General features: G+C 32.9%; 3 protein-coding genes across 5 annotated transcripts in view; 2 read left to right on the top strand and 1 right to left on the bottom strand.

Moving 5' to 3' along the window:
- Positions 1 to 6,836, top strand: part of LOC150107299 (fibroblast growth factor receptor 1-like) — a 334,528-nt gene extending 327,692 nt beyond the window's left edge. For all 3 annotated transcript variants that reach the window (XM_090391806.1, XM_090391807.1, XM_090391804.1), the window contains one exon: positions 1,086 to 6,836. In XM_090391806.1, coding sequence (XP_090247932.1) covers positions 1,086 to 1,196 — 111 coding nt within the window. In that variant the 3' untranslated portion in view covers positions 1,197 to 6,836. The remainder of the gene's footprint in view (positions 1 to 1,085) is intronic.
- Positions 6,837 to 13,859: 7,023 nt separating this feature from the next.
- On the top strand, positions 13,860 to 22,241 carry LOC150107298 (protein ZBED8-like). Its single transcript, XM_090391774.1, has 2 exons — positions 13,860 to 13,989; positions 21,565 to 22,241. The coding sequence occupies exons 1-2, from the start codon at positions 13,860 to 13,862 to the stop codon at positions 22,239 to 22,241; spliced, it is 807 nt and encodes a 268-aa protein (XP_090247900.1).
- Positions 22,242 to 24,278: 2,037 nt separating this feature from the next.
- The window catches only part of barr (non-SMC condensin I complex subunit H), a 346,268-nt gene continuing 344,681 nt past the window's right edge, over positions 24,279 to 25,865 (bottom strand). Inside the window, exon 17 of the mRNA XM_090391808.1 lies at positions 24,279 to 24,386. Coding sequence (XP_090247934.1) covers positions 24,330 to 24,386 — 57 coding nt within the window. The 3' untranslated portion in view covers positions 24,279 to 24,329. The remainder of the gene's footprint in view (positions 24,387 to 25,865) is intronic.

The raw sequence follows: 25,865 nt of genomic DNA, 5'->3' as shown, positions 1-25,865 counted from the left end.
TTTATAGGTTTATGACAAGCTTTCTGTAGCCAACATATATCACTTCCATTTTGAGCACAGGTGCAAACTGATCTACAAGCCAATCCAGCCAACTATGAAAGCCCATCTGTCCCACAAAGCAACTGAAAAAAAAAAAAAAAAAAAAAAAAAAAAAAAAAAAAAAAAAAACTGTTATAAACTAATGCCATATCTTAAACATTAAATTAAGAAAATAGTGCTATCTCTTAATATTGACATTGATGCAAATACAACTTTCTTAACTATCAACTGATTAAGTTTTATTTATGGCCAGATATTCAGTAAAACAAATTATTCATTCACATTTAGTACACTCACACCTAAAACCTCACTAATACAGTAGGTTGGAAAGATTTCTGTTAAAAAAATTGTCATTCCTAATATCCAATTTTAAATAAAAATAAATATTTGTATTCAGAATTTTTGCTCTTTTGATATGTGTGATGTTTAATCCAGTGCACTGATAAAAGGTAAATAGATCTCATGCACAGAGTCCATGTCTATTAAGTAGGTACCTATTCAACTCATACTGAACAGATGTATTTTTATAACCTTATAACCAGTTCATTTAAGTTCAGCGACCATAAGTATGAAAGTTCAGGGAAAAAAATCAGAATGAACAGATGGAATGAATTCCATTATCATTTACCATCCCTCTTTCTCTCTCTCTGCTCACACATTCAAGAATGGGAGATGCAGAGTAATCTGTGATTGTATGGTTACCTAAATAGAATAGGAGAGGAGATTAGCAAAACAGGTGCTTGTTGTTGCAAAAAAAAAAAAAAAAATCGAGATTGACCAAGATCTAATTGGACTGATGAGTTAGTAGTGCTTTAGAAGACTGAAATGTATGTTCTTGACAGTGCTGGAGACTAACAAATAATAATTGTCTTCCCCTTGAGAATATATATCAGGAAAGGATATTTGATAATTTATTTCCTGATCATGTTAATTTTATATAAGAATTGTCATGTTGTAGCGTACAGTAATTTTTTAACCACAACTAATCTTCCCATAAAAAGATAATTTTTATTTTGTATTTTTAAGTTCTCTTTTTGTATCTGCAGGAATATCTTGAATTAAGTATACCCATTTTGGATACCCCTGCTTCAAGCTGTTCTTCAGAAGAGGAATTGTCCGACAGTGAGCCAGAATTCAGCTGTTCATCTTCTATGTAAATTTCCTATTCCATCAATGATACTTGCAGGAGAGGGGGAAAAACAAACCCATTGTATCATATCTTGTTGCAATTTAAACTATTAAAAAAAGAAAACGACTCATTTGTAGTTCACTGAAGAATTGTTAGCACTTCTGGAAACCCAGCTGTTTCCTAGAAATATTGTTTTTGTTTTAGAAAGCTGGACTTTGAAGAAGCCATTTTTTTAAAAAGTGCAATGTACTGTTATTCTTTCTTCCTGCTATTATCTAATTGTTTATATCTGTAAAAATGTGAGTCAGTGTGAGAATGAGAATGCAGTACAGAAATGTAAATGTATCAGTGTTATGTTTATTTGAAGGCAAGATGACTAGACTGGATCTAAGTCAAAATGTTATGGATTTGTTTATATTTTTGTGCAGCAAACTGTGTATTCCCCCCCCCCCCCCTCATTCGAAGAAGTGGACTTGACAAGCTTTCACTTCTGTACAATTTTGTATGAAAAAAAGCTTCTTTATATAGCTCTAGATATATGCCATCTGATGTGACTATAACTGCTGGAAGAATATCCTTTAAAGTGTGGAATCCAGAAATCCTCATACATAAATGTCTGTTATATTTTTGAAACATATGATTATTTATAAGTTTGACATTTTTGATGTAGGGAAGTGATACTTTAGATTAACAAATTAAAACTTGACTTAGTAGTGGACTCTGGTCTCAGTCAGAGTTCAGATATTTCATATCTTATTTCAAGTTATTCTGCTGAACAAGCTAGTGAGATGAGCTCCTTATATGCATCTTATTCCCAACTGATGTCCTTGACTTTGTTTGATAAACTTCAACTGAATTTAAAATAACTTATTAAAATTTTACAGTACTGTTATGCTTAAAGGTTCATTTTAAAGTTTCATTTTTCTGTGTATGTACTTGCACATGGCATCAAGGTCTGTTCACTTACTTGCAGCTCTGAGGAAAGATACAGAATAAAGGAATTCAGGCAGAGATATCTGTGCTCTGTCACTTCTTATATAATATTGACAGGTATTCTGACTAGAATTTACTTTTTCTTTTAACTGTTGTCCACAAAATTCACAGTCCCATCTATAAATACCACGAGTAGAATAAGTATTAAATAATCTGAGTATATTTGCTCTGAAAACCAAATATAGATCTTTTTCAAGCCATTTCAGACATCCGTTGGGATGATTTTATCACACTGGTTAACAAAAAAAAAGTATCTACCTATTTTGATATCCATGGCACAGTAGGAATTTAAACTTAGCCAACCAGGCCATGTCACATAATTCTTTTAGAACAAATATTATAGATAATCTATAAGCTGTATTATTCTCATAATGACAGAAGAGTATTGCAGGAATAGTAATTTTCCATGAAATAATATTTTTATAGAATTTTAGTCACAAAGAAATAACTTGCATAATATTACCAATTCTTAAAATTGTTGTGGAATTAAAAATAAATTTTAAATTAAAAAAAAAAAAATCACATTTCATAATTAGGCACATGCAAAATTCAAATACCATTAAAACAAGGAAAGTTATATGCTAATGCCTTAAACACATTTTTCGAAACCTGTCTTAATATTAGAGAATGCATTACTAACCATGCTGGCAAAGACTAAGTCACAAGGTTACATCAATTTACCTCAATTCCATTCAACAGCATGTTTGTGTTCTAAAAATGTTTAGCCACATAAATTGGTTCTACCCACTTAATTTGTTTTATTAACAGATATTTTCAGACAACAAGGTTGTTCAAATCTTATTCAAAATACTGATTTACAAAAGAAATAACTTCAATAACAGTATTATTCAAAACCTTAAATCTTAACTTTCAGTTGGTGGCTGTTATCATTATCTGTGAATTATTTCTCACATATCTAGATGTGAATGACTAAAAATTTTATGGTAATTTATAGACAAAATATAAAATGTTTTTGAATTTTGATGAATATAGCACAGTGAAGTAGTTTTAATACTTCAGCTTTTTAACAGCTGCAATTAAAAAAATAGAGAATGGCTACAGTCTTCTCAAAAAATTATATGAAGCACGTTCAGAAATTTTTAACTATTATTCAGTAATCTTCAGTGATAGCCTTATGTAACCAATACATTTTTTTTTCATTTCTTTTAACTCTTTTATAATAGTCACCCTTCTGTATAAACTTAGTTTCCTCTGTAAGAGGACATACTAAACACAAAAATCAAGAGAAATTCACCACAGTCCTCCTATTAGGCAACACTGCTTTAAATAAGTGCATGTAATATGTTTATATAGTTCAGATATATCTGTTCATTTTTTTTTAAAAAAAGCACATTATTAGTGAAATGATAATAAACAGGCAATTATGGACAAATCTATTCTGTCTGCAGAAATTCTCCTTTCTAAAACTGCGCGATGTATTTTAATGACATTTGGCATTTATACAGAATGGCTTATTCATAATACAGGCAAAAAAAAAAAAAGAAGTTTGCAAATGCAGTTCTGACTATTAAAAATTGATGCAGTTACATTCAAATATATAAATAGGGATTAATGTAGTGAAAAATAATTCTACAATACTCATTATTTTTAAATAACTTTTGATGAGATTATCATACATTATTTATTGGCCTTGGGATTTAATAAACATGAAAGATGTTTACTAAATCTCATCAGATTGATTCAAATCTTGAGCTGTGATGTACCCATTAAAAACTAAACTGTAGTATGGTGTGACATATATATGCATTATCAGAGAGTGAAATTCTTTTCTCACATTTTTTTTTTTTTAAAAAAAGCTAAGGCCCAAAGAGGCTTCATACTTTGCAAATGCTAATTGTTTAGTTAAGCTCAATAAAATCCTAATTTGCCAATCAAGTAAAATCTGTACACACTTGAATAGGTTGATGAAACTGTTCAAGTGTGTATACTTGAGTGCATGGTTTAACTAAACTAGAAAGTAAAAAAAAAAAAAACCTGCCATCATCTTCTGCAGATGGATAACCTAGATTTGGCAGCAAAGAAAAAAATGTTATTTTTGTTTCCTCAAAGGGTCTCTCTGACATGGGGAAGTAATAGAATGTTTTTGTTTTTATAGTGGAGTTCTAAGGAAACTTATAATAAAATTTAGGTATTTTGAGCTATTATTAGAAATAGTCTGTAAATTTTATCTTAGTTGCAAATTGATTTTTTTTTATCCAAACTAATCTACCATGTTCACTGCACTTAAGCTATTTTTGCATCTGTCTTTTCAAAAGTTATTACACATTAATAGTTTGTACTCAATTTTTTAAATGGATTAATTTATACATATCCTCAAAGCAAGAACAACCACAATATTCAGCTTTGTTTCAGCCTAGAGTCCAAATGTTGAAACAAAGTCAGGACAACGAATACCCATAAACAGTGTTCATTTATTTTTCTTGACAGAACCCATATCTTTTAAGTAGTGCAATATCTGAATACCTCATGTAAAGGTTCTTAATTTCTTGAGCTCCTGATCAACTTTTTAATATTGTAGTTTCAAAGACATGCATTATTTGCCTACTTGGCTATAACATCAAAATGGATATTTCTTATTTACAATGTTTTTGATGGAACATATTCAAATTTTGTCATAGGTTTATATACTATTAAACTTTTTTTTTCATAAAAGAAGTTTTTATATAACCAGTTTTTCAATTTTTAGCCTAGGCATTTACTGAAACAAACTTGCTGGACATCAGTGGTATGATCACAATAAGTAAGGAATCAGCTAGTAGCAAAAACATTTAATAGAAACAAAAGTACTTATTTATATTATATTATCAATAACTGATGTATTTAAGTTCCTTTTGCTAAGTAAATAAAGTACAAATGGTATCCCATAAGAATAAAAAAAATATGCATGGACTGATAAACTTTTACTTATCTAAGTGTTCTTTATGAAATTACAGCTAAGTTAAGCTGGATTAAAAAAGTAGCCTTTAATTACTTTGCAAAAAGAAAATGCCAATGGATTCCAACTAAAAGAAAAATAACCTATTTTTGATGCAATGGGATTCCCCCCCCCCCTCCATTCTTTTCAGAACAGGGGGGGGGATCCCATTTTCTAGCCAAGGTTTCTGATGTCTGATATATATTATACTTGTTTATATTTAACTTTACACCTGGTATTTTTAATTTTTTTTTTAAATCCCTGACTTCTTATACACATACTGTAAAAAAATATGCGACATGGTTTGCTCTTGATGTATGATACTAGATGTTCTTATATATATTGTTTTAAAGGACTACCAACACTGAAATGTTGGGAAAGTGATTGTGTAACTTGTTTGAATTCATTGGGTATTGTTTGTGATGTGCAGGTTGAAACCAAAGAATTAGTGTATATTGGCAAAATCCATAGTTTCAATTTGTATATAGTGTTACTTGACTATGATAAACAAGATATATGTGGTAAAATGTAAGTGAATGGTTCATTCTCTTTTGTAGGTATATACCTATTTATTTATAAGTTTTTGTTTCATGCTCATCTTCTGAATAATCATTTTTCAGTCATCACCACTTTTTGTAAAAATATTTAATTTTTTTTATTACAAAGGACTTAACTATATTCCAATATAAAAATAACACATTCATTTGAAATTCCATATAATTTTTATGAAATGAAGATGCTTTATATTAAACAATCATGCATGCTAACAGAATTGCCAGAATTATACTCTTTTCAAAATTTGATTGTAACAGGGTGCAAACAAATTGTGTATACTTTTTTTTTTAAAAAAAACAAAAGAAGAAATAAAGCTTTGCAATAATTTCTTAATATATAACTGGTGTTTTGTTGTTTAATTTGTTGGTCCACTGAGTCAAATTAAGGATAGTAATTAATTAAAAGATCCCTTCCATTTTTTTTTTTCCCCCCAAATGCTATCCATATATTAATGAACAAATATACCTCTGCTTTGGAAAGTCATTTTTTCAGGGCTGTTCACATATGGTAACAAGAAATAAACTAAAAATTAGAAGTTTAATGAATTAGTCCTAATAAAGTGAATGAATATCGCTAAACTACAGCAATCCCTCGATTAGTGTGCCTAATGCGTTCTTTAAAACAGGTGCATTAATCAAATATAATAACCTATGGCGAAAAGTAAAATTCGTTCCTCAAATTTCTTTTTTGAACCTTAATTTTTTTATAAAAGAATTAAGGTATGTCTCTGGGCCTAGTTAAAGGAAAATCATGAAGCTGAAAGACAATAAAACATATCCAGAATATAAATTTATTATTCTACTCCTTAACAAAGAATTGAGCTAACGTAGTTTGGCAGGCATTTTGTTTTATTTCATACAACCAACGGTGTGGTCCTTTTGCCTCTTCTGCAAATTTTACCTTCTCTCTTCATCAGGGTCAGGCTCTAAACATTGCTGCTTAAAAACTTTGATTGTACGAAAAATATTTTCAAATTGTTTCTGTGAAATCTCTTTTGGCTGACTATAAGTGGTTAAATTTTCTTCATATTCTTCGGGATCTTCCCACTGTGCATCTAAATTTAGCAGGTCAGAATCAATTCTTCAGAATGAGATTTAATTAACTCTTGGACGTTATCAATGAAGGGGAGAAAGAAATGAAGCATGTACGAATTGTCGCAAACACGCGAAATCATGTGCTTTATGGATAAAATTTCTCAACTGTTATACAAGCAAAACAGTTACCACTTCAAAAACTACAATGATCATAAAAGAGAAGTTAATTTTCCAACGTGTAATAATAAACAACTCATCCCAGAAGATGGATTGATTACCCTATTATCGGAATGGATCCTCCTTTTTGTGACGTGCAGAAGTTTCGAAGGGTCTCGAATCTGTGGGCGTACTATAGCAGACAACATAAATTTTGGCAGTAAAAATTTGGAACATAGTGTACATGGAAGTAGTGTAGTATGCCATTAAACATAACTTTGTAAAATGTTTTAAATCGGTAACTAAATTATTTAATTCTGGTGAGTGATTTTTTAAAATAGTTAGCCATAAAAATGTATAGATAGAAAAATTTTAAAATCTGTAACATTTATTTTTAAGATGCATTTAAAAACATAGCAGAAAGTAATATTTTGTACTGCACCTTATCAAAAGTCTATCAGAGCACATCACTGACGATAACCTCTAAGGAGAACATTTATAGTGTGCAATTAATCAGCTAAAACAAGAGTTGCCAAACTTCTTTGACTGTCGACTCCTTCAAGAGTTTCTTGACTTTTTATTGACCCCCCCCTCTATTTTACTATTACGTAATTATAATAGGACAAGCAAAAAAGACGCTTATGTGAGTTTTTAATAATGTTTATTTTATAGTTAGTATTTATTGTATGTATAATATAGTATATATTATTATATTGGCTTAACGTCAAAGGGATAAGTTTTTGTTTTTGACGTCCTTCTTAACATTACATATTTTATAGGAGGGATAAATAATATATAAAATATAACATTTAATTTAGATAACAAAATAACAATAATACAATCTTCCTTACATATATGAAAATAAGACTTTTATTAACTTAGAATACAATTTACTAATGTTGTCAATGTGAAGGGTGTGCTTCGTTGTCAGGTGGGAACCACAGACATCCGTTTATTGGTAAATACGCCATTTTGGCTTACTTGATTGGCTTCCGTAACTATTTTCATGACCTTGCTCCATCTTACAGGTCCTATTCATGTCACTGTTCCCACGATTCACTCTTAATTGCATTGCCATTCAGGAAGGAGGTAATCTAAGTTAACCGAATTAAATATTACCCGTAGATCGATGTCTTATATTTTTCTATTGACCCCTAACAATGTTATATCGACCCGTGGGGGTCGATATCGACCACTTTGCAATCACTGAGCTAAAGTATTCATTTGTCTGTTTTTTAAATCTGAGTGCCAAATTACATTATACTATATTACCTGTAGAATTTTTTTTTTTTTCAATGCAAGATTTTAAAAATAGTTCATTTATGGTCCTTATATAGCAAATACTCTTCTCCCCCCCTCCCCCCACCATCTCATTGCACCAACACTATGTTCCAAAATAAAGATACGCACAAGTATTCACATGGAGAAAAGACTCATTTACTATTACTGGAGGTGATATCTTCATGATGGTTCAGGACATGAGAGTTAGAGATTTGAAACTGCGATCCCCATTTAGTTTTCAGCAACATAAAAATGAATTTGACATTGAAAAGAAAAACAAGCAGCTTTTTTGATTTAACTATTTATTGAACCTGTAGACTCTAGAATATCTCACTTGTGTTTAAAAAAAAAATAGTTTGAAAACAAGAATCAAACTTTGGAAGCTCAGTAACAGATTCTGAAGAAAGCACTGATTGATCCAGCCAGGTAGGCATGTGGTGAAGCTGTCTGCAAGGACAGAAAAATCAAAATTCCATGGTAAACTCAGGAAGTAGTCAGTCATGGAAAAGAAGGGAGCATATTGAAAGTTCCTAGTAAGAAAATTAATGCATGAGAAAATACAGAAAAATGTCTGTAAAAATTGCCTTTTACATAAAGACGTGTAAAAATAGCTAAACAAAAGTGATAGGTAAGATTATACAAGATGAATATCACAAAGGAGGAAAGTTCTGGGAACTAAAGAAACAAAATGGAAGAGAGAGAACTGTACAAGGAATCACAGATGACAAACACTGAAGACACTCTAGATGTCTAAAGTAATTACTTAAAAACATGCCTGTTGAAACAAGCTGTGATAGAATAGTGACTGAAATATTCAAAAGAAATGCAATCAGGAGAACTTCTATCAATATGTAAGGTAGGGAAAAAAATCATCAAAAATCTGAAATGTAGGAGGAAAACAGAAAGATTAAGATATGGAGATATAAAAGTTTTAATCAGCTGAACTGCATAATATAGTAGGTTGAATTCTAAATTATTGGCACAGAGCTCTCATGGTACCCATTTATAAAAAGTGAAATAAAACTGAATGAAAGAATCACAGAGAAATGTTCCTGTGTCTGTTCCAGGGTTCAGGCAAAATAGAGGTTATCAGGATCAGATACTTTTCAAGACAAATAGTTTAGAAATCATGGAAATATAACAAAGATGTGTTACATCTTTGTTATATTTCCATGATTTCTAAATTTCCATACATATTTCAAACCAAAATCTTCAGAGCATGTTACAGTTAACATGAAACAATTTAAGTCATAATGATCTAAAGTCCTAATTTGACACCCTCTAATGTTGTAAAAAAAGGTATTACAGTTATGTAGGAATTGATCGAAGATAAGTTTCTCAAATTTTTGGCAAATTAATGCAGCCATACTTGTTCAGATGCTGGAATTCAACAAAATATAAGCCAGTTAATAAACATCTTTTTTTATAATCTAGTTAGTTTGGTGTTGTAATACCATTAAAATAAGTTATTCATAACATTGAATACTTAGCTGGTGTATTAGATTAGTCTGGGGACTGAACTGGTCACAGAAGTAAAAGAAACTCACTGGTATGTTCCTTGAACCACTTCACCACACTATGTGCTTTGTGCATTATCTTGCTGAAAGTATCCATTTGGCAATGGGTCAACTACAGCCATGAATGAGTGCAGCAGTGATGTTAAGATAGGCTGTGGCATTCAGGTGGTGTTCAATTGGTATCAGAGGACCTAATGCCAAGAAAATATTCTCCACACCATTATACTCTTTCCATCAGCCTGGGCTGTTGCTATTTGGCAAAAAGGGTCCATGGCCTCATGTTGTTGCTGCCATATTCTGATTTTGTCATCCACATAATACAAACTAGGACTCATTCAGTGTTGATGATCACATGCATCTTTCTGTTCTTAGCTGACAGCATTGGGACCTGGGATGGTCATCTGCTCCTGTACCCTATCTGTGATAGTGTGACAAATGCATGCTCAGAGAGGATGTTCTGACCACCATTGTACTGAGCTGTGATGTGGCTGGTTGTGACCCTCCATCACATTGCACAATCCTTGCCATGCTTTTCTGACCTTGTGCATCAACGAGCTGTTTCCGTCTATAGGACTGCCATAAGCTTGAAGTTGTCTGGTTTATTACACCACTCCTGGTACACCCTAAATAAGTGCGTGAAATATCTCACAAATGTCTACTCTTCTGGGTACCATCACCAACAATCATACCATGCTCAAAGTCGCACCTTTTACCCATTCTGGTGCATCAAATACAAAAAACAGAACCATCAGATGCCTGTCTGCTTAATTTTACTGTAGCCACATGACATCTTCTGAAGCAGTCCATTTTCCTAAATGCTTGAAGATTCTGGAGATGTTCCTAATAAGTGGCCACTCAATGTAAATCTGAGTTGTAAGTCAGTAGCTGAGTGAAAGTGGTACACAAAGATGGTTTGCTGTTAAAATCAGTTCTGAGACAAAGTCACACACTATTTCCACTATTAATCATCATCATTCATATAGATTACATCATGAAGAGAAGTGCATTAAACATGATATTACAATGGAATATGTTAATCTCATTTCTTTACTTTATGCAGATTATGTTATACCTTTAAATGCAAGTCTGAAAGATTCTTTAACTAAATTGAATAACTGCTGTAATGAATTTACCATGAAAATCAACAATAAAAAGACTAAGAATATGAAAATAGGCAAGAGCATTGAAACTTTCAGCTGCATACAGAACAAGTTAAACTATTTAGGAATAATTTTTAGTGAAAATGACAAATTAAACAATAGACAACAGAATAAATTTATATGAAATAAGATAAGAGAATTAGACAAAACTAGTTATATACAAAATGGCACTCAAACCAATTTTTACTTATGGACCAGAGAGCTCGGTTAAAAACAAAACAGTTAAAGACTACAGATCACATAAGAGTCTGAGAATAAAATTAAAAGAGCAAACAGATGGCATTAATGTGGAGATCATATTAAATCATATTAAAAATGAAGATATTAGAAAGGAACCTGACACTCTTAGTATCAGGAAGGTAGGAGAAGAGCTAATCTCAGGTGGATTGGTCACTTAAACAGAATGGGAGAGGAAAGATTAGCAAAACAAGTGTACTCTGCTAGGTTGGCAGGAAAAAGACTCAGAGGATAACCAAGATATAGGCAGATTGATACAGTAAAAAGTGCCACAGAAGACAGAAATATAAGATCTGATGATGTTGGAGTGTTGACAGATAACAGATTGATTTGGAGAAAAATTGAAGATAGAAAGTTAGTAATGATGTAAGTTCATCATGTAGTATTATCATAATATGCTGTACACCCCTTGAGGGTACATGTCTGGAATTTGATGATGAACTTTTATTAGGTTCTGCTGTTATTACTGGATAGAATGATGATGCCAGAATAGTATAGCAGTCTCAATGTTAAGTACAGAATGCTGTAATATTCAGGGATGATCTCAACCCTTGGTCACTAATTATTTATTCCAAACAGTGAGAGATGAAACCCTACATAATTGATTGATACAGTAAAAAAGTGCCACAGAAGACAGAAATATAAGATCTGATGATGTTGGAATGTTGACAGATAACAGATTGATTTGGAGAAAAATTGAAGATAGAAAGTTAGTAATGATGTAAGTTCTTCATGTAGTATTATCATAATATGCTGTACACCCCTTGAGGGTACATGTCTGGAATTTCATGATGAACTTTTATTAGGTTCTGCTGTTATTACTGGATAGAATGATGATGCCAGAATAGTATAGCAGTCTCAATGTTAAGTACAGAATGCTGTAATATTCAGGGATGATCTCAACCCTTGGTCACTAATTATTTATTCCAAACAGTGAGAGATGAAACCCTACATAATGCGAGAGATAATCTGCACTGGTTTGTAATATTTTTGGATTTCTGAGCTTGTATTGGTTAAATAGCAGAATTTTAATACTGAGAGTCCTAAGCCTCCTGCTTCTTTGATAATTGAAGAAATTCCTTGGAAAATTTCCATGCTACTCCTCTGAAGTAAATATTACTTTTATTGCTATTTAGGAGTACCCCTTTTTTTTATGTCATTGGCTTTTTACTCAAATTTTAGGGCATTACTGATGTTTTATATGAACAGATATACGAAGAATATATAGAAAGAAAAACTGGACATACCTTTGCTGGCTATCTTCTTTTTTAGTCGTATCCTGGTGTATGGCGATATAATTCATTGCTGAAGGAAGAAAATATGACTGAACGGAAGGTGGGTGGTGGAAAAGTGGGGTTTGAGAGATGTGGGAAAATTATTGGTGAGGCAAGAGCTATGTGAACTTTTTTTAAAAACCCGTTTTTTTTTTTTTTTTTTTTTTTTTTATATTTTTTAAATTATTAAAGGTGGGCAGAGAATATTCTGGGATGGGGGTGAACACAGAAATTTATTATGGGATAAGATCAGGGATGGGAGAACGGGGTATGAGTTGTTTCGACAGTGCATCGTCTTCGGAGCCCATGGGGAAATGGAGGCTATGTCATGTAGGCTTGGTGTTTCTGGCTTTGGAGTATCTGTGTTGTATTCTATTGGTCAGAGTCGTGACCCTAATTTTTCTGTTATGGAGCTTTCAACTCTCAGCAATTATGTAGGGCCGGTGGACATTTATCGAGTTTTTGCCACATTTTATGGTTATCGTTTCTGATATTCTAAGCATTTTTGTTTTCCTGTATGTCTACTATTATGGACTTGCAGGATATGTTTCTGTTCAAGGGCATGGACAACTATTTCTGTTAATACAGGAAAAACAGAAATGGCATTATAAAAAAACGGGTACTTCTAAACAAAAATAGGCTAAATGTCCGTAATATTAATTTATTTAGAATTGAGTAGGGAAGATAATGATTTCAAGTACTGACTTTAGAAGACAAGGAAAATGACATAAATTTTTGCCTTTTAATGTTTCAATGTTCTTGTGTATAAGTTCTTAAACTGGTATTATTGGATAGATTGAAAAGTGAATCCCAAGTATGGTGAGGGTATTCTCTCTTAGAAGAAATGCCTCTGAGGTTTGAGATTCCATATTCCAAAAATTTTCAATTTGTTTAGGCAGTTAGTCTAATCATGATAATGAATCTTTCCAAAATACTGAGGGAAAAAAAAGAAAAAAAAAAACCTGGCATCCAAAAGCTAAGGACAAACTACCTTCTTACCTATATATGAAAACATTTTCATGCCTACTGTCAAATGTCAGCATACTAATAAATTATATTACACAAAAATGTGTTATAAATTTTGTACAAATTAAATTACATTACATTCCTGGCAAAAATTACAAATTTCCTAAGGACATACATTAATTCTTGAGGAATTAATGTACAGTGCTTATAGAAAACTATGTAGAGAGACATTTCAAGTATGGAATATGCCTGCCCTGAACTGCAATGCAGCAATCACAATGCTGTACCATGCTTAATACTAAGTGATTCAGGAGTTCTTGAGACAAAATAGCCCACTCCTCCTTCAGAGCAAGGATAAAGCCTTGTTTGTTTTCTGGAAGGAGATTTTTAAACAACAATGTGTTTCCCTATGGCGGTCCAAATGTGTTCTTTTGGGGTTGAGATGTGGGGAACATGCTGGCTACTCGATTTGATTATTATTCTTGGTCTCCAAAAGTATCACCACTGCTCATGTATGATGTAGCATGACATTGTCATCCATAAAAATGAATTCTTTGCCTATAGCACCACGGAACAATCAAACATGGCATTGGCAAACTTTGTTGCAATATCATTCAACAGCCATAGTCCATTTGTCAGCACTTGTCCATTAAGCATAATGCCACCATCCCAGCACCGCTGTATCTATCTCTTTCAAAAACATTCTCACGATGGTAAGCATTACCATTTTTGATCAAATTTTATGTAGAATCAGAGGAAAGGCTAAAACAATGCTCATCTATAAAGGGTACATTAACTCATTGGTGTCTTGTTCAATTTTTATGGATAAAACATTGCCAGCCTGGTTGGCCAAGTGGTTAGCGTATCTGCTCTCCAGCGTAACGTCTGTGGGTTCAAATCCTGCCTCGGGCATGGATATTTGTGATTGTCTGTGAAAATACTAGTGGTGGTGGTTGGCAGTAGATGATGAAGGTAGTTGTGGTTGGTGGAAGAGACTGAGAGTTGTAGAGTAGGTGTCCTCCCCTCAATGATCTTTGAACTCCCTGGAGGTATTATGTAATAATAATAATAATAAAAACACCACTGAAAACATCAAGGAACGCAGACTACAGGCATTCAGGCCTACTTGTCACGTGCATCTTGCCATAGTTTTGTAGAGATATTCTTGTACCTGTACTTGAATGGAGCCGACCTGCAAAGCTTACCTGCCATGGCGTGTCAATTATGTTTTGTTGTAATAACCAAAAATTTGTTTTTATGCTCCACACTAGAGCAAGGGCGAACACTTATGTCTGGAACCCATTCCGCTGGTTTGAAATGCTATGTGAGATTCCAAACTCGCTCTTTGACAATATCAGTAATTCTGCGGCATTCTTCAAGCTTTCCAATAATTCTTACCTATGTGAAATCATCTAATGATGTCTTTGAGACATTACAAAACATCCAAGTTTGCAACTTTATTCCTTCATGAAAAGAATCCCCTTCAATCATAATTCACTTAGCACAGTCCTGTGCCTTTTATCCCGTGGAGTGCCACCATGTGATCACTTTGCACGCGATTCAAAAATTTGAATGTGTACTCACTTTCCACTGGAAATTATCAGTTATACAAATTGACTCATCTGAATTTATGGTTGAAATCTTCAGAAATAGTGTTCGTCCTTAAGTATTGTACACCAGTATATATATTGAATCATATCTTTCTGAGTACTTACTATATTCTGCATGCACTAATAAGTTATTTTTCCTTCAGGCTGAGGTAAGTGTTATCAATTGCATAGCATATGATTGTTGACTTCCTGCAAAAAAAAAAAAAAAGTTTCTAAAACCAATGCAAAGAGCAACAGGACAACCTTACTTAAAGCCGATAGTTTTTCGGTATATATGAAACTCATAGATTCATAGTTCTCAATCTTAAGAGTTTTGCTTACTGGGAGTTGAACAACAAGGGATTTGTATCCCCTTAATTATTATTAAGGATGCCAGAAAAATAGCCATTTGGCTTTCAATTTATCTTACTTAACTCCATTTTGAATTTTGACCAGATATCATAGAAACTCACTGACTAGGATGCAGGACAATGCAAAATGCTTCGGTATGATCCTCTGAAATCCAGTAAGATCCATATTATCATTGGATGCTTTTTTCATATTAACTACACAGAATAGTTTATGTAGCTGGAACAGAGTTTAATCTACTGATCAGACTGAAACTGTATGTACCTGTGTGTTTTTGATGATGCATTCTCATTTCTGATTTGGGTTTGTTGTTGAGAATAATGTAAGAAAAATATATATCTTGTAGTTAGTATTAGATAGAATAGAGAAATAGACCTCCAGCTGTCAATGGTCTCTATTAGGCTTTAGTATAAAGACAGTATGACTGGCTACAAATTCACTACATATGTGATGTTGTTTTCATGTGGGAGGTTCCCCCTAATTTTCCTCAACCATCCCTCAGGAATGGGTGAGCCCTAAGTATGTATTTTATGACTAGATTTGTGTGTGTGTGTGTTCATGGGCCGGTTTGTCTGTTCCTGAGGGACAAAAATCACGAGTTTCCAGGTGAAAAAAACTCTCTACCTCCACATGAATCCAGCTAACTAACCTATAGTCAAAAAAGACCAGATAAAGGTTCCTCACATCATGGACGAGAATTAAACCTAGGTCTTTCTGACCAAAGGACTTTGTCTATACCAACTGAGCTACAGAGGTTCTTACATATGTGATCTGTATATAGAAAGGAATTAAAGAGAATAACCAGAATGAAAAGAATAAAATCACAAACCTTATCGTAATGTTCCTTCTCTAGCCCAGATTCTAGGAATTTTCCTTGTCTGGCATTTTTTACAGTGTAGTAACTTCAAATGCTGTATCTGTTGAGCCTATCTTGGATATAAAGGTTCATAAATGTTCCAAAAGCTGTAATTTTTCATAGTGCTACTGTGTACAAATAAATGTTCACAGTGTTTCTGAAATGAATCAAGAATGTCTTGTTTGATCAATAGGTCTTCACCCAGTTCTGCAAAGAAAGGACACTCACCCAACACATAGTTGGGTGAGTGTCGTTTCTTTGCAGAACTGGGTGAACTATCTCATAAAGCAGCTATAGGGATACCTGATAAGTGCTGTTGTATTTTTATTTTAAACTTCTTTTCTCTGACTTATTTCTACCTTTCCATTTTAAATCTATGTCATTGCTGATGATGTCAAGATATTTGACTGTCACATTGGTTTATGGTTCATTAGAGCAGAAGATGACAAAGAAAATGAAAAAAGTGGGACGTGGTCCTTGTTGGAGATATAAACAGCAGAGTAGGAAATGAATCTCACCAGACATATAAGAACATTTTGGGAAAATTTGGAGAAAAAGACAAAGCTAATAAAAATGATAAGTATCTGCTGAATTTCTGTTCAGGATATAAGCTAGTCATTACTAACATCATGTTCCAACATAAAGAACTGATTCAGGACACAAGAGTATATAGAGAATTTGAAATTGGAAGTGACCATCAAAAAGAAATATCACATTGAAAAGAACAGTATGTAACAAAGTCTTAAAAAGAATTAAGACTTTGTTATATATATAGTTTCACATTGTTATATATGTATATTGTATAACATATATAAAATAGATGAGTAAAAAAAAAAGAACAGATGAAGAAAGAATCACAAAACAGAGGCAAATGGAGATCGTGGTTGAGGCCCTATGCTCCCAATGGAGTGAAGAGGAATGAGTAAGTAATATTCACTTAATCACAGAGATGCAAAGTGAAATATGTTTGTAAGTGGAATATATATTGCATATATAACATATATTTATATATGCATATATATTGTTATATATATAGTTGAATATACAGTTGAGCTTTTACAGGTCAACTGTATATTCAACTATACCAACATTATTGAAGAAAAAGAAACATTTCAAAAATGATAACTAAGCCTTGAATATCAGTAGAACACTGAAGAAAACACAGATTAATTCAGCTAGGGAGATACAGGCATATCCGACTTATGACACTTCAAAATTACAATGCCTTAGCAACATGATGCTATAACACTCGCATCCGTTTCCACCACTTATTTTGTCTTCATATGTTATTGTGTATGTGCCAGTAAACACACATCTGCAAAATCGCGGCCATGTAGCTGTTTTCTTAAATTCCACTGTATTCCGTTGTGTTTTTAATGGCATTTCTCATGACTGAAGTGAATATTACTAAACTGTTTACATTATAACTTTTATTTTACTATTTTTGTTGCAATTAAAATTTAAAATAACATAACAACGAGAGTAAAGGTGGAAAGAAAAGTCACAAGATCATTACTTTAAATACAAAGTTCAAAATTATTAAACTTAGTGAGGACTGTGTTTTAAATAGCAAGATAGGCTGTAGGCTAGACTTAGTGCACAATACTGTCGTACAGTACAATAATTGATACAGTAATTTGTGGGCTTACCCTATTTTGAAACAGTGTCCAGCGATTTGTATGCCTTTTTTGAAATATAAGGCCTACAGTGTTCATTTTAGTTACAAATCTGCTATTTATGACCGTTAGGTCTATACATGATGATTGTAGTGCAATAAATACATTGAGAAGTGAAAAAATGCATTGCTTTAATTTTTGAGTTGGAACAGTGGTCTGAAACCTTACCCATCATAAGTGCATGGTGTGTCTGTATGTGCTGAAATTATCTGCAATAGAAAAATACGAAGACCATGGTGGAAACAAGATGTTAAAGAAGGAGTCCTGGAGGAGAAGAAGAAGAAGAAAGCAAGTTCCTACCAAATAAATTAACAGATAACCTAAAAGAATCATAATCATCAAACTCCTGATACGTGCCCTTGGGGATGTACAGGATAATTATGATAGTACTACATGAAAAAGTTACCCCATTACTAACTTCCAATCAACAATTTTCCTTCAAATTAATCTGTTGTCTGTCTGTCAAGACTCCAAAATCTAAAAGATTATAAAGAAAAATATAAGAGAGCTCACCTATCAGAAAAGTAGCTAAATGAAAGTCATGGGAAGACTTCAGTGGTAAGAATACAGAAAATAAATATCAGGAGGCTATTGGAAAAGCTTAGAAATGGAGGAAAGAGTACTGTAAAACTTTATGACACCTTTAATCAAAGGTATCATAAAACTGAAAATAAAGATATCAGATGTCTGGAATAATTACTTTGAAAGACTCAAACACAAAAAAAGCAACAACAGAACAGTAGTAGAAAATTTTCAAGAGGAATACAGACAGGAGTACATGCCAGTACTTGAAACAGAAAAAAAGCTATGAAAAATAGAAATGGTAAAAACAAAAAAGTAGATGATATTTGAAGAAATGCTTAAATATGGAGGTATAAAAGTTTTGTGGTCACTATACAACATAATTCAGAGGGCCTGATCAGAGAGTCGAATTCCAGATGACTGGAGTAGCTCATCTGTAACAACAACAACAACAAAAAAAAAAAAAAGGGGGGGGGGGAATAAAGCTGAATGTGAGAATTACAAAGGAATCTTTCTACTAAGTGCTCCAGGTAAGATTTAGGCAAGCATATCTGAAAAGAAGTTGAGAAAAATTATGGAAGAGAAACTTGGAGAAGAACAAGCAGAGGTTGACAAGATCAGATTTTCACTTTACAACAAACAGTTAAGTAATCGTGGAAATATGACAAGGATCTGTACTCATGTTTTGTAGATCTGGAAAAAGCATGCAAACAGGTGCACAGAGAAAAAGCTTTTCAAAATACTTCAATTATATGGAGTGATTGGAACATTATACAGAGCAAATACATATCTATATTTAAGTTGTCTGTCAGCAGGAAGATGGTTTGATGTAAAATCTGGAGTATGAAGGGATTGCATAAGTGGCATTAAACCTGATATTAGAATCAGACATATCAAACTTGCAAATGATGTACTCCTAAACACATCCAGTGCAAGTCTCCAGGATTCTCTAATTAAATTGAATAAAATGATAACAAATTTAGCATGAAAATCAGCAATAATAAAACAAAACTATAAAAACAGGCAGGAATATTGAAACCTTAATTTGCATTCTCAATGGAGAACCTATAGAACAAGTAAAACACCTGTTATTCGATTCAAAGGTTTTTAATGAAGATAGGAAAGTAAATTTGGAAATAATATAACAGAATAAGCAAAGCTGGTATGGTGAATAGATTTATATGGAATAAGAGAAAAATGAGCCAAAACATGAATCTAGCAGTACACAAGACGGTGTTCAAACCACTTTTAAGTTATGGATCTGTGAGATGGTTTAGAAATAAAGCACTTGATCAAAAACTAGAAACTATGATATGAGTGTTCTGACAATAATTAGGGGAGTGAACAGATTGCATCAACGGCAGAAGCATATTAAAAATGAAGATATTAGAAAGGAACTAGATATCATTAGCATTCACGAATGTGTGAACAGAACTAATCTAAGATGGTATGGTCATTTAAATAGAATGGGCGAGGAAAGGTTAGCAAAACATGTGTTTGATGCCAAGATGGCAGGAAATAGATGCAGAGGAAGACTAATGTCTAGGTCAGGGGTTCCCAACCTGGGGTACGGTGAATAGCAGGTAAATAAGTATATTATGCCATTAATATATTCCAAAAATTGTTATGTTATCAACATTTCCGGGTTATTGAATGTTGGTACTGTCTGTCAGCCACACCAGCAACATTTCAGGTCTCTTTTTGGACATGGACACAGTGAGGTTGCATAAACTTTTTTCCTCACTGCAGGGTCCGATAACTCAAAATGCCCAGTTAAGATTCAAGACAGCTGAAATTGCCAGATCGGAACTCCCTCGAGGTTCATCTCTGTGGCATCTGCACCTCCTTCGCATGCGCGTGACGTACTGTATGGTATAGTATGCCCACAGATTCGAGACCCTTCGACACTTCTGCGCATGTCAACAGGAGGAGAATCCATTCCAATAATAGGGTAATCAGTCGGTATTGTGGGATGGGTCGGTTATTATTACACGTCGGAAAATTAACTTCTCTTTTATGATCATTGTAGTTAACTATATTGCTTGTATAACAGTTGGAAAATTTTACCTATAAAGCACGTGATTTCGCATGTTGGCGACCAATTCGTATGTCCTTTATTTCTTTCTCCCTTTCAGCATGAATTGACTATTCTTGGCAAGACGCCAAGCAGAGATCTACAAACTGTGGGCGAACTATACACACTCCAACTGCTTCGTTTCGACATGCTCACAGTACACACGTTTTAGTGATAAACATAGGTTAGCTAATAAATTAAAGACTTCATTCTGTATGTTAGTCAAGTAAATATTAGTTTAATATCCAACGTTTCACTGACTGATATCTGTCAGCATTTTCAAAGGAATACACTGGTAAGCAATAGAAAGTAACAAAAACTAGGAAACTAACTGACAATTTTACAAGAACACATTCACAACACGGATTCTTATATCAAGAACTCCCAACATTTCTTGGAGAAATTAAAAAACATCAGTTTCTCTGAAGATAATATTATGGCTAGCCTGGATGTCACATCTCTGTTCACAAATATCCCAGTTTCAGAAGTCATCGACATCGTAGAATACTTGTTCCCACCCAACATCACCAAGTTGTTCAAGCATTGCTTAACTTCAAATTATTTTACATGGCAAAAAACCTACTACAAACAACTCACTGGATTAGCCATGGGTAGCTCTCTCTCTCTCCTTCTTGTGCTGACCTATTCTTAGAAAATCTAGAAACTCAAATTTTATCCCAAATTACCCCAAAACCAACCACATGGTTTAGGTATGTTAACGACATCTTCATCATTTGGAATCACAAAAAAGAAGAATTAATAGATTATCTAAACAAAATTAATTGCTTCCACAACACCATCAAGTTCACATTGGAACTAGAAAAAGATAATAAACTTCCATTCCTAGACGTCCTTATTAAGAAACAAACTGACAATAGCATCAACCTGTCAGTATATAGTTAAAGAAATCAACCCAAATATTTTTATAAGTCATTGCATCCTTCGCCAGTATGCTTTAGCATCTAAAACACTTCCACATAATTTGAAAGCTGTTTTGGATGTTGTTGTTCAAGTTGTGAATTTTATCAAAGCAAAAAACATTGAATCACCATGTGTTTAAATCTTTGTGTGAAGAGGTTGGAGCAGATCATATTGCACGATGGTTATCCAGAGGAAATGTTTTAGGAAAGGGTTTTTGAACTTAGAAATTTAACTGAAATTTTTTAGTCAAAAAAGAACTGCTTTTGCTTCATATTTCAAAGATCCAAACTTTGAGATTTCTCTGGCTTCTCTTTCTGATGTATTTGGAATTCTTAATTCTGTGAACATTTCACTGCAAGGTACAGATGTCATTCTCACAGAGGCTGAAGAAAAGATACAATCATTTCAAGAAAAATTGACTCTCTGGGAAAGAGCAGAGTTAGATAACTTTACCAATTTCAAATCTCGTGTTGAAATCACTTCAGATCCGGCATATGAACTAAAACAGGAAGTTCGTGATAGCATTATATTGCATTTAAAAACTTTGAAAGAGGCACTTGCAAGAATAATTCCTCCTGACCAAATGAATGAGGTCTGGATACGTAACTCTTTTCATATTGATTTAGAAAAAATCAGTGACAACAACCCAGTCAAAGATGAGCTAACTAATCTCCGCAATAACAAGAAACTCCGAATTGAATTCCAATCAATGAAGTTACAAAATTTTTGGTGTACACTTGGAGAAACATATCCCGTTAACACCAAACGTACTTACATGGCTATAATTCCATTTATAACAACTTATCTATGTGAATCAGGATTCTCAGTTCTGTTTTCAATCAAGTCCAAAACAAGAAACAAACTGGAGCCTGAACATGATATGCAGGTATCTATTTCAAAAACTGTACCAAGAATAAAACTGTTGGTGTATAAGAAACAGAATCAAGGGTCTCACTAGTCGATTTTCCTGCAATTTAATAAAGATTTTACAATTTTATGATAATGTAATTGATTTATTTACCGAATAAAGCTTTTATGAAAACTTAATTACTGTTTATTTCTTATATTCTTTGAATCTGTATGGTAAACTTAAGAAGTTATTTCTTATTATAATGAATAAGAAATTATTTCTTATTCATTTCTTATTTCTTATTATAATGAATAGGGGGTACCGGATAATTTATGAAAAGCCAAGGGGGGGGGGGGTACAGGGACTAAAAAGGTTGGGAACCACTGGTCTAGGTGGATTGATTCTGTCAGAAGTTTCAATTTCTTATTATAATGAATAGGGGGTACCGGATAATTTATGAAAAGCCAAGGGGGGGGGGGGGTACGGGGACCACTGGTCTAGGTGGATTGATTCTGTCAGAAGTTTCTTAAAAGCACGGAATGTTAGATACAACAATACTGGAGTACTGAGAAGTGGTACACTAATTTGGAGAAATATTGTAGATAGGAGATTAATCGAACAATCAAACCTTACTTTGTACAATCATTCTATAATAATATGGCTTTTGAGTAGGATTTTAGTCTTTTTCCAAAGGATCTGATGTTTAGTGAGGATGACATGTTCACCAAATCCAGATGGCTCCAGTTCCCAGAATCTAATGTAGTTGAGATGCTCGTTATGATGAAGAGCTGCAGACCTGCCAGTTTGGCTAAAATAAAACAATTCACAACTGAAAGAATTTAATAAACACTGGGGTGAGCTTAAAGGTGGCGAGTTTATCCTTTGCAGAGCCTAGGAAGAAAGTTTGTTAGTGGTTCTCTCAAATTGCAAAGCACCTTTTTTATTTATTCTCTGCATTCACAGGTAAATTGGAAGTGCTACATATTAATAATAATCCACATATTTCATTAAGAACAGTTTTCACTTAAAAGAAAATATCAGAAAGCTTTGTCTTTGCCCTGATGATCTCTTAATCAGTCTGGATATTGTCTTTTTCTCTCTCTACAGACATTTCTCTAGATGTTTCATGTAGAGGTTTACTCCAACAAGATTTTACAGGTATTCTTTGTCTCTTTGATTCTGTCATTCATCAAACTATTTCACTTGTCAGAACAACTTTTATCATCAAATAGAGGATATCACCACCACCATGTGTAGTCCTCTTTCTCCTGTTGTCACAAATTACAGTAACTAACTGCCTTGATAACACCTATCTTGGGCCTTATACAGATATGTAGATGATATTTTTGCAATTGACTTTCAAGATTTCATTACAAAGAATAATGAAATCTTGAAAGTCAACTGCAAAAATATTAATGCTTTTCATCCTCTTGAAGTAAAAAAGAATTACTCTCTAAAAGTTCTCTATAGTGAGAGATTGAATGTATTACTCAAATTCCATAAAATTCATTATTAGTAATCTTTTATTTATATTATTATTATTACTATGCTTGTTAGCACTTAAATTTATTTAATATCAGTGCATTCACACAATCCTCTCTATGCATTCTACTCTCTTATTAATCTACATGCAAAGAATCTTAACTCAATCATGCCCACCATCTTCACATATCTTCTTGTTCTCAATCTTGCTACTTCATGAAAATTTTTTAACCAACTAAGTTCATTGAAATATGTGCCATAATGCTATTACACAAATTTCATTTAAAAATCAACTAAAACAATATAGCTTACTTTTAAAAAATCATAATGCTAAATGAGGTTTAAATACTGTCTATGTTTATGAGAAAAAAACAGCTGGTAACTTGTTAAAATACAGATATATTTCTGGAATTTTATTTAAATAATAATTATTTTCTTACAAACACTTGATAAGTGCTGTAATACTCATGGTTGCTATTATTACAAATGTGGCCATTTCTAATAAAAGAACAATCAAGCACGGGTCATAAAACTTTTTACAAGTAGTTCTAAATTCCAGTTTCCCATTAGGTTGCCATTCAGCAATTCCAGGTTCGTCTCTGACATGCCTGTAAATTAAGGCATGCTATATGTACAATATGGTGAATATGTAAGAGGATATATACAATTTACAAAAAAAAATAAAATAAAATAAAAAATAAATAAATAAAAAAATTATCCTTGCATAATTAGGAAGTCTGACATATCACCTTCTCCAACAACTTTTAGATTCTGTAAAAAAAACATACCCACATAATCATCAATGAAAGATTACAATTCAAATTACATAGAATATGAATACATATATTAGGTAAATTGAAAATTAGTATATAATTTGGTTTTCATCCTTAGATTACCTTTGTGAATAACACTTAACCCAAATTTTCCAGTTTTTTGGTCTAAACCATTTTGTTTCTTTGCATTATCTATAAGGTTAAATCAGTGAGTACTTTATTTATTCATATTCATTATAATCTTGAGAAAATTTATAAAAGGCATGATGATCTTACTAACTTCATTATTTACCAGGATAACAACTGGATGCCTGCATGAATTAAACAACAAAGAATTGGCTTGTAGAATAATCTTAAGCACCCAATACACTGTCAAAAAAAAGCCATTTAATCTAAAATAAAATAAGAGTTTACCTTAATTACCTTGATGGACCTGTGATTTCAGTCAGGATTTCTCCATGACCGCAGGTCATAAAGAGTCCAGCTATTTCTGTCTTGGGCCTTTCTTCTCCATTTTCTTAATCATTGGATTAAAAAAGTTCTCATTCTGGCGAGATATCCTGCCCATCTACTTTTGCTGTTGTAGATTGCTTTTATCACATCTTTGAGTCCAGACTTCTTCCTAATTTCTGTGTCTTACGTGGTCTATTTTATTTATATTGCACATTCTTCTTTCTATTGCACGTTGAGTTGTTATTAAGCTTTGTTCCTCTTTTAAAATTGTGTTCCATGTTTCACTGCCATAAATTAATGCTGGTAGGATGTAACTATTGAAAAGGTGGGCTCTTATTTCTATATCTATGTTTTGGTTGGTGATTGTTGATTTTATTTTGTTGAAGGCTTTTCAGGCAGCTCCTTTTTCTCCTTGCTATTTCATTTGATATGTCGTTATTCATTTTTATAGACTGGCTGAGGTAGATGTAATCTTCAACTTTTTCGGTGGTGTAGGATTCTAGAAGGATTGTGTAATCTTTATAGTATTCGTTTTTCATCCATCTTGTTTTGTATGGATGTATTTCCTATCCAATTTTTTGGCAGTTTTGGCTTATGTCATTCAGCATTGATTCTAATTGTTTGGAGGAGTGAGATATTAATACTACATCGTCAGCAAATAATAGGATATTTAACATTTCCCATCAATGTTTATTCCACCTTTCATGTCAGTTTTTCGAATGATGCTGTCCAGGGTAGATGTGAAGAGATTAGGTGATAAGACATTGCCCTGACATACTCCTCTACTCAAGTTAATTTTAATTGGATGATTGAAAAGAGTGATGATATTTGTTGTGCCTTCTTTGTAGATATCTTTTACGAGCTGGATGTATGCTATTTCTACTCCTTGTTCTATTAAAGCTTGGAATACTGGATTATGTTCAACAGTGTCAAATGCCTTTTTAAAATCTATAAAAAGAAAACAAAGTTGAATCTGATATTCTCTGTATCTTTCTGTTAGATTGTCGAAAAGCCTTTTTTGAAA

Source organism: Typopeltis vanoorti, chromosome 4, assembly GCF_054136105.1.
Source record: "Typopeltis vanoorti isolate ZY-2024b chromosome 4, IOZ_Tvanoo_1.0, whole genome shotgun sequence".
Taxonomy (NCBI): domain Eukaryota; kingdom Metazoa; phylum Arthropoda; class Arachnida; order Uropygi; family Thelyphonidae; genus Typopeltis; species Typopeltis vanoorti.
This window is presented reverse-complemented; position numbering and strand designations above follow the sequence as displayed.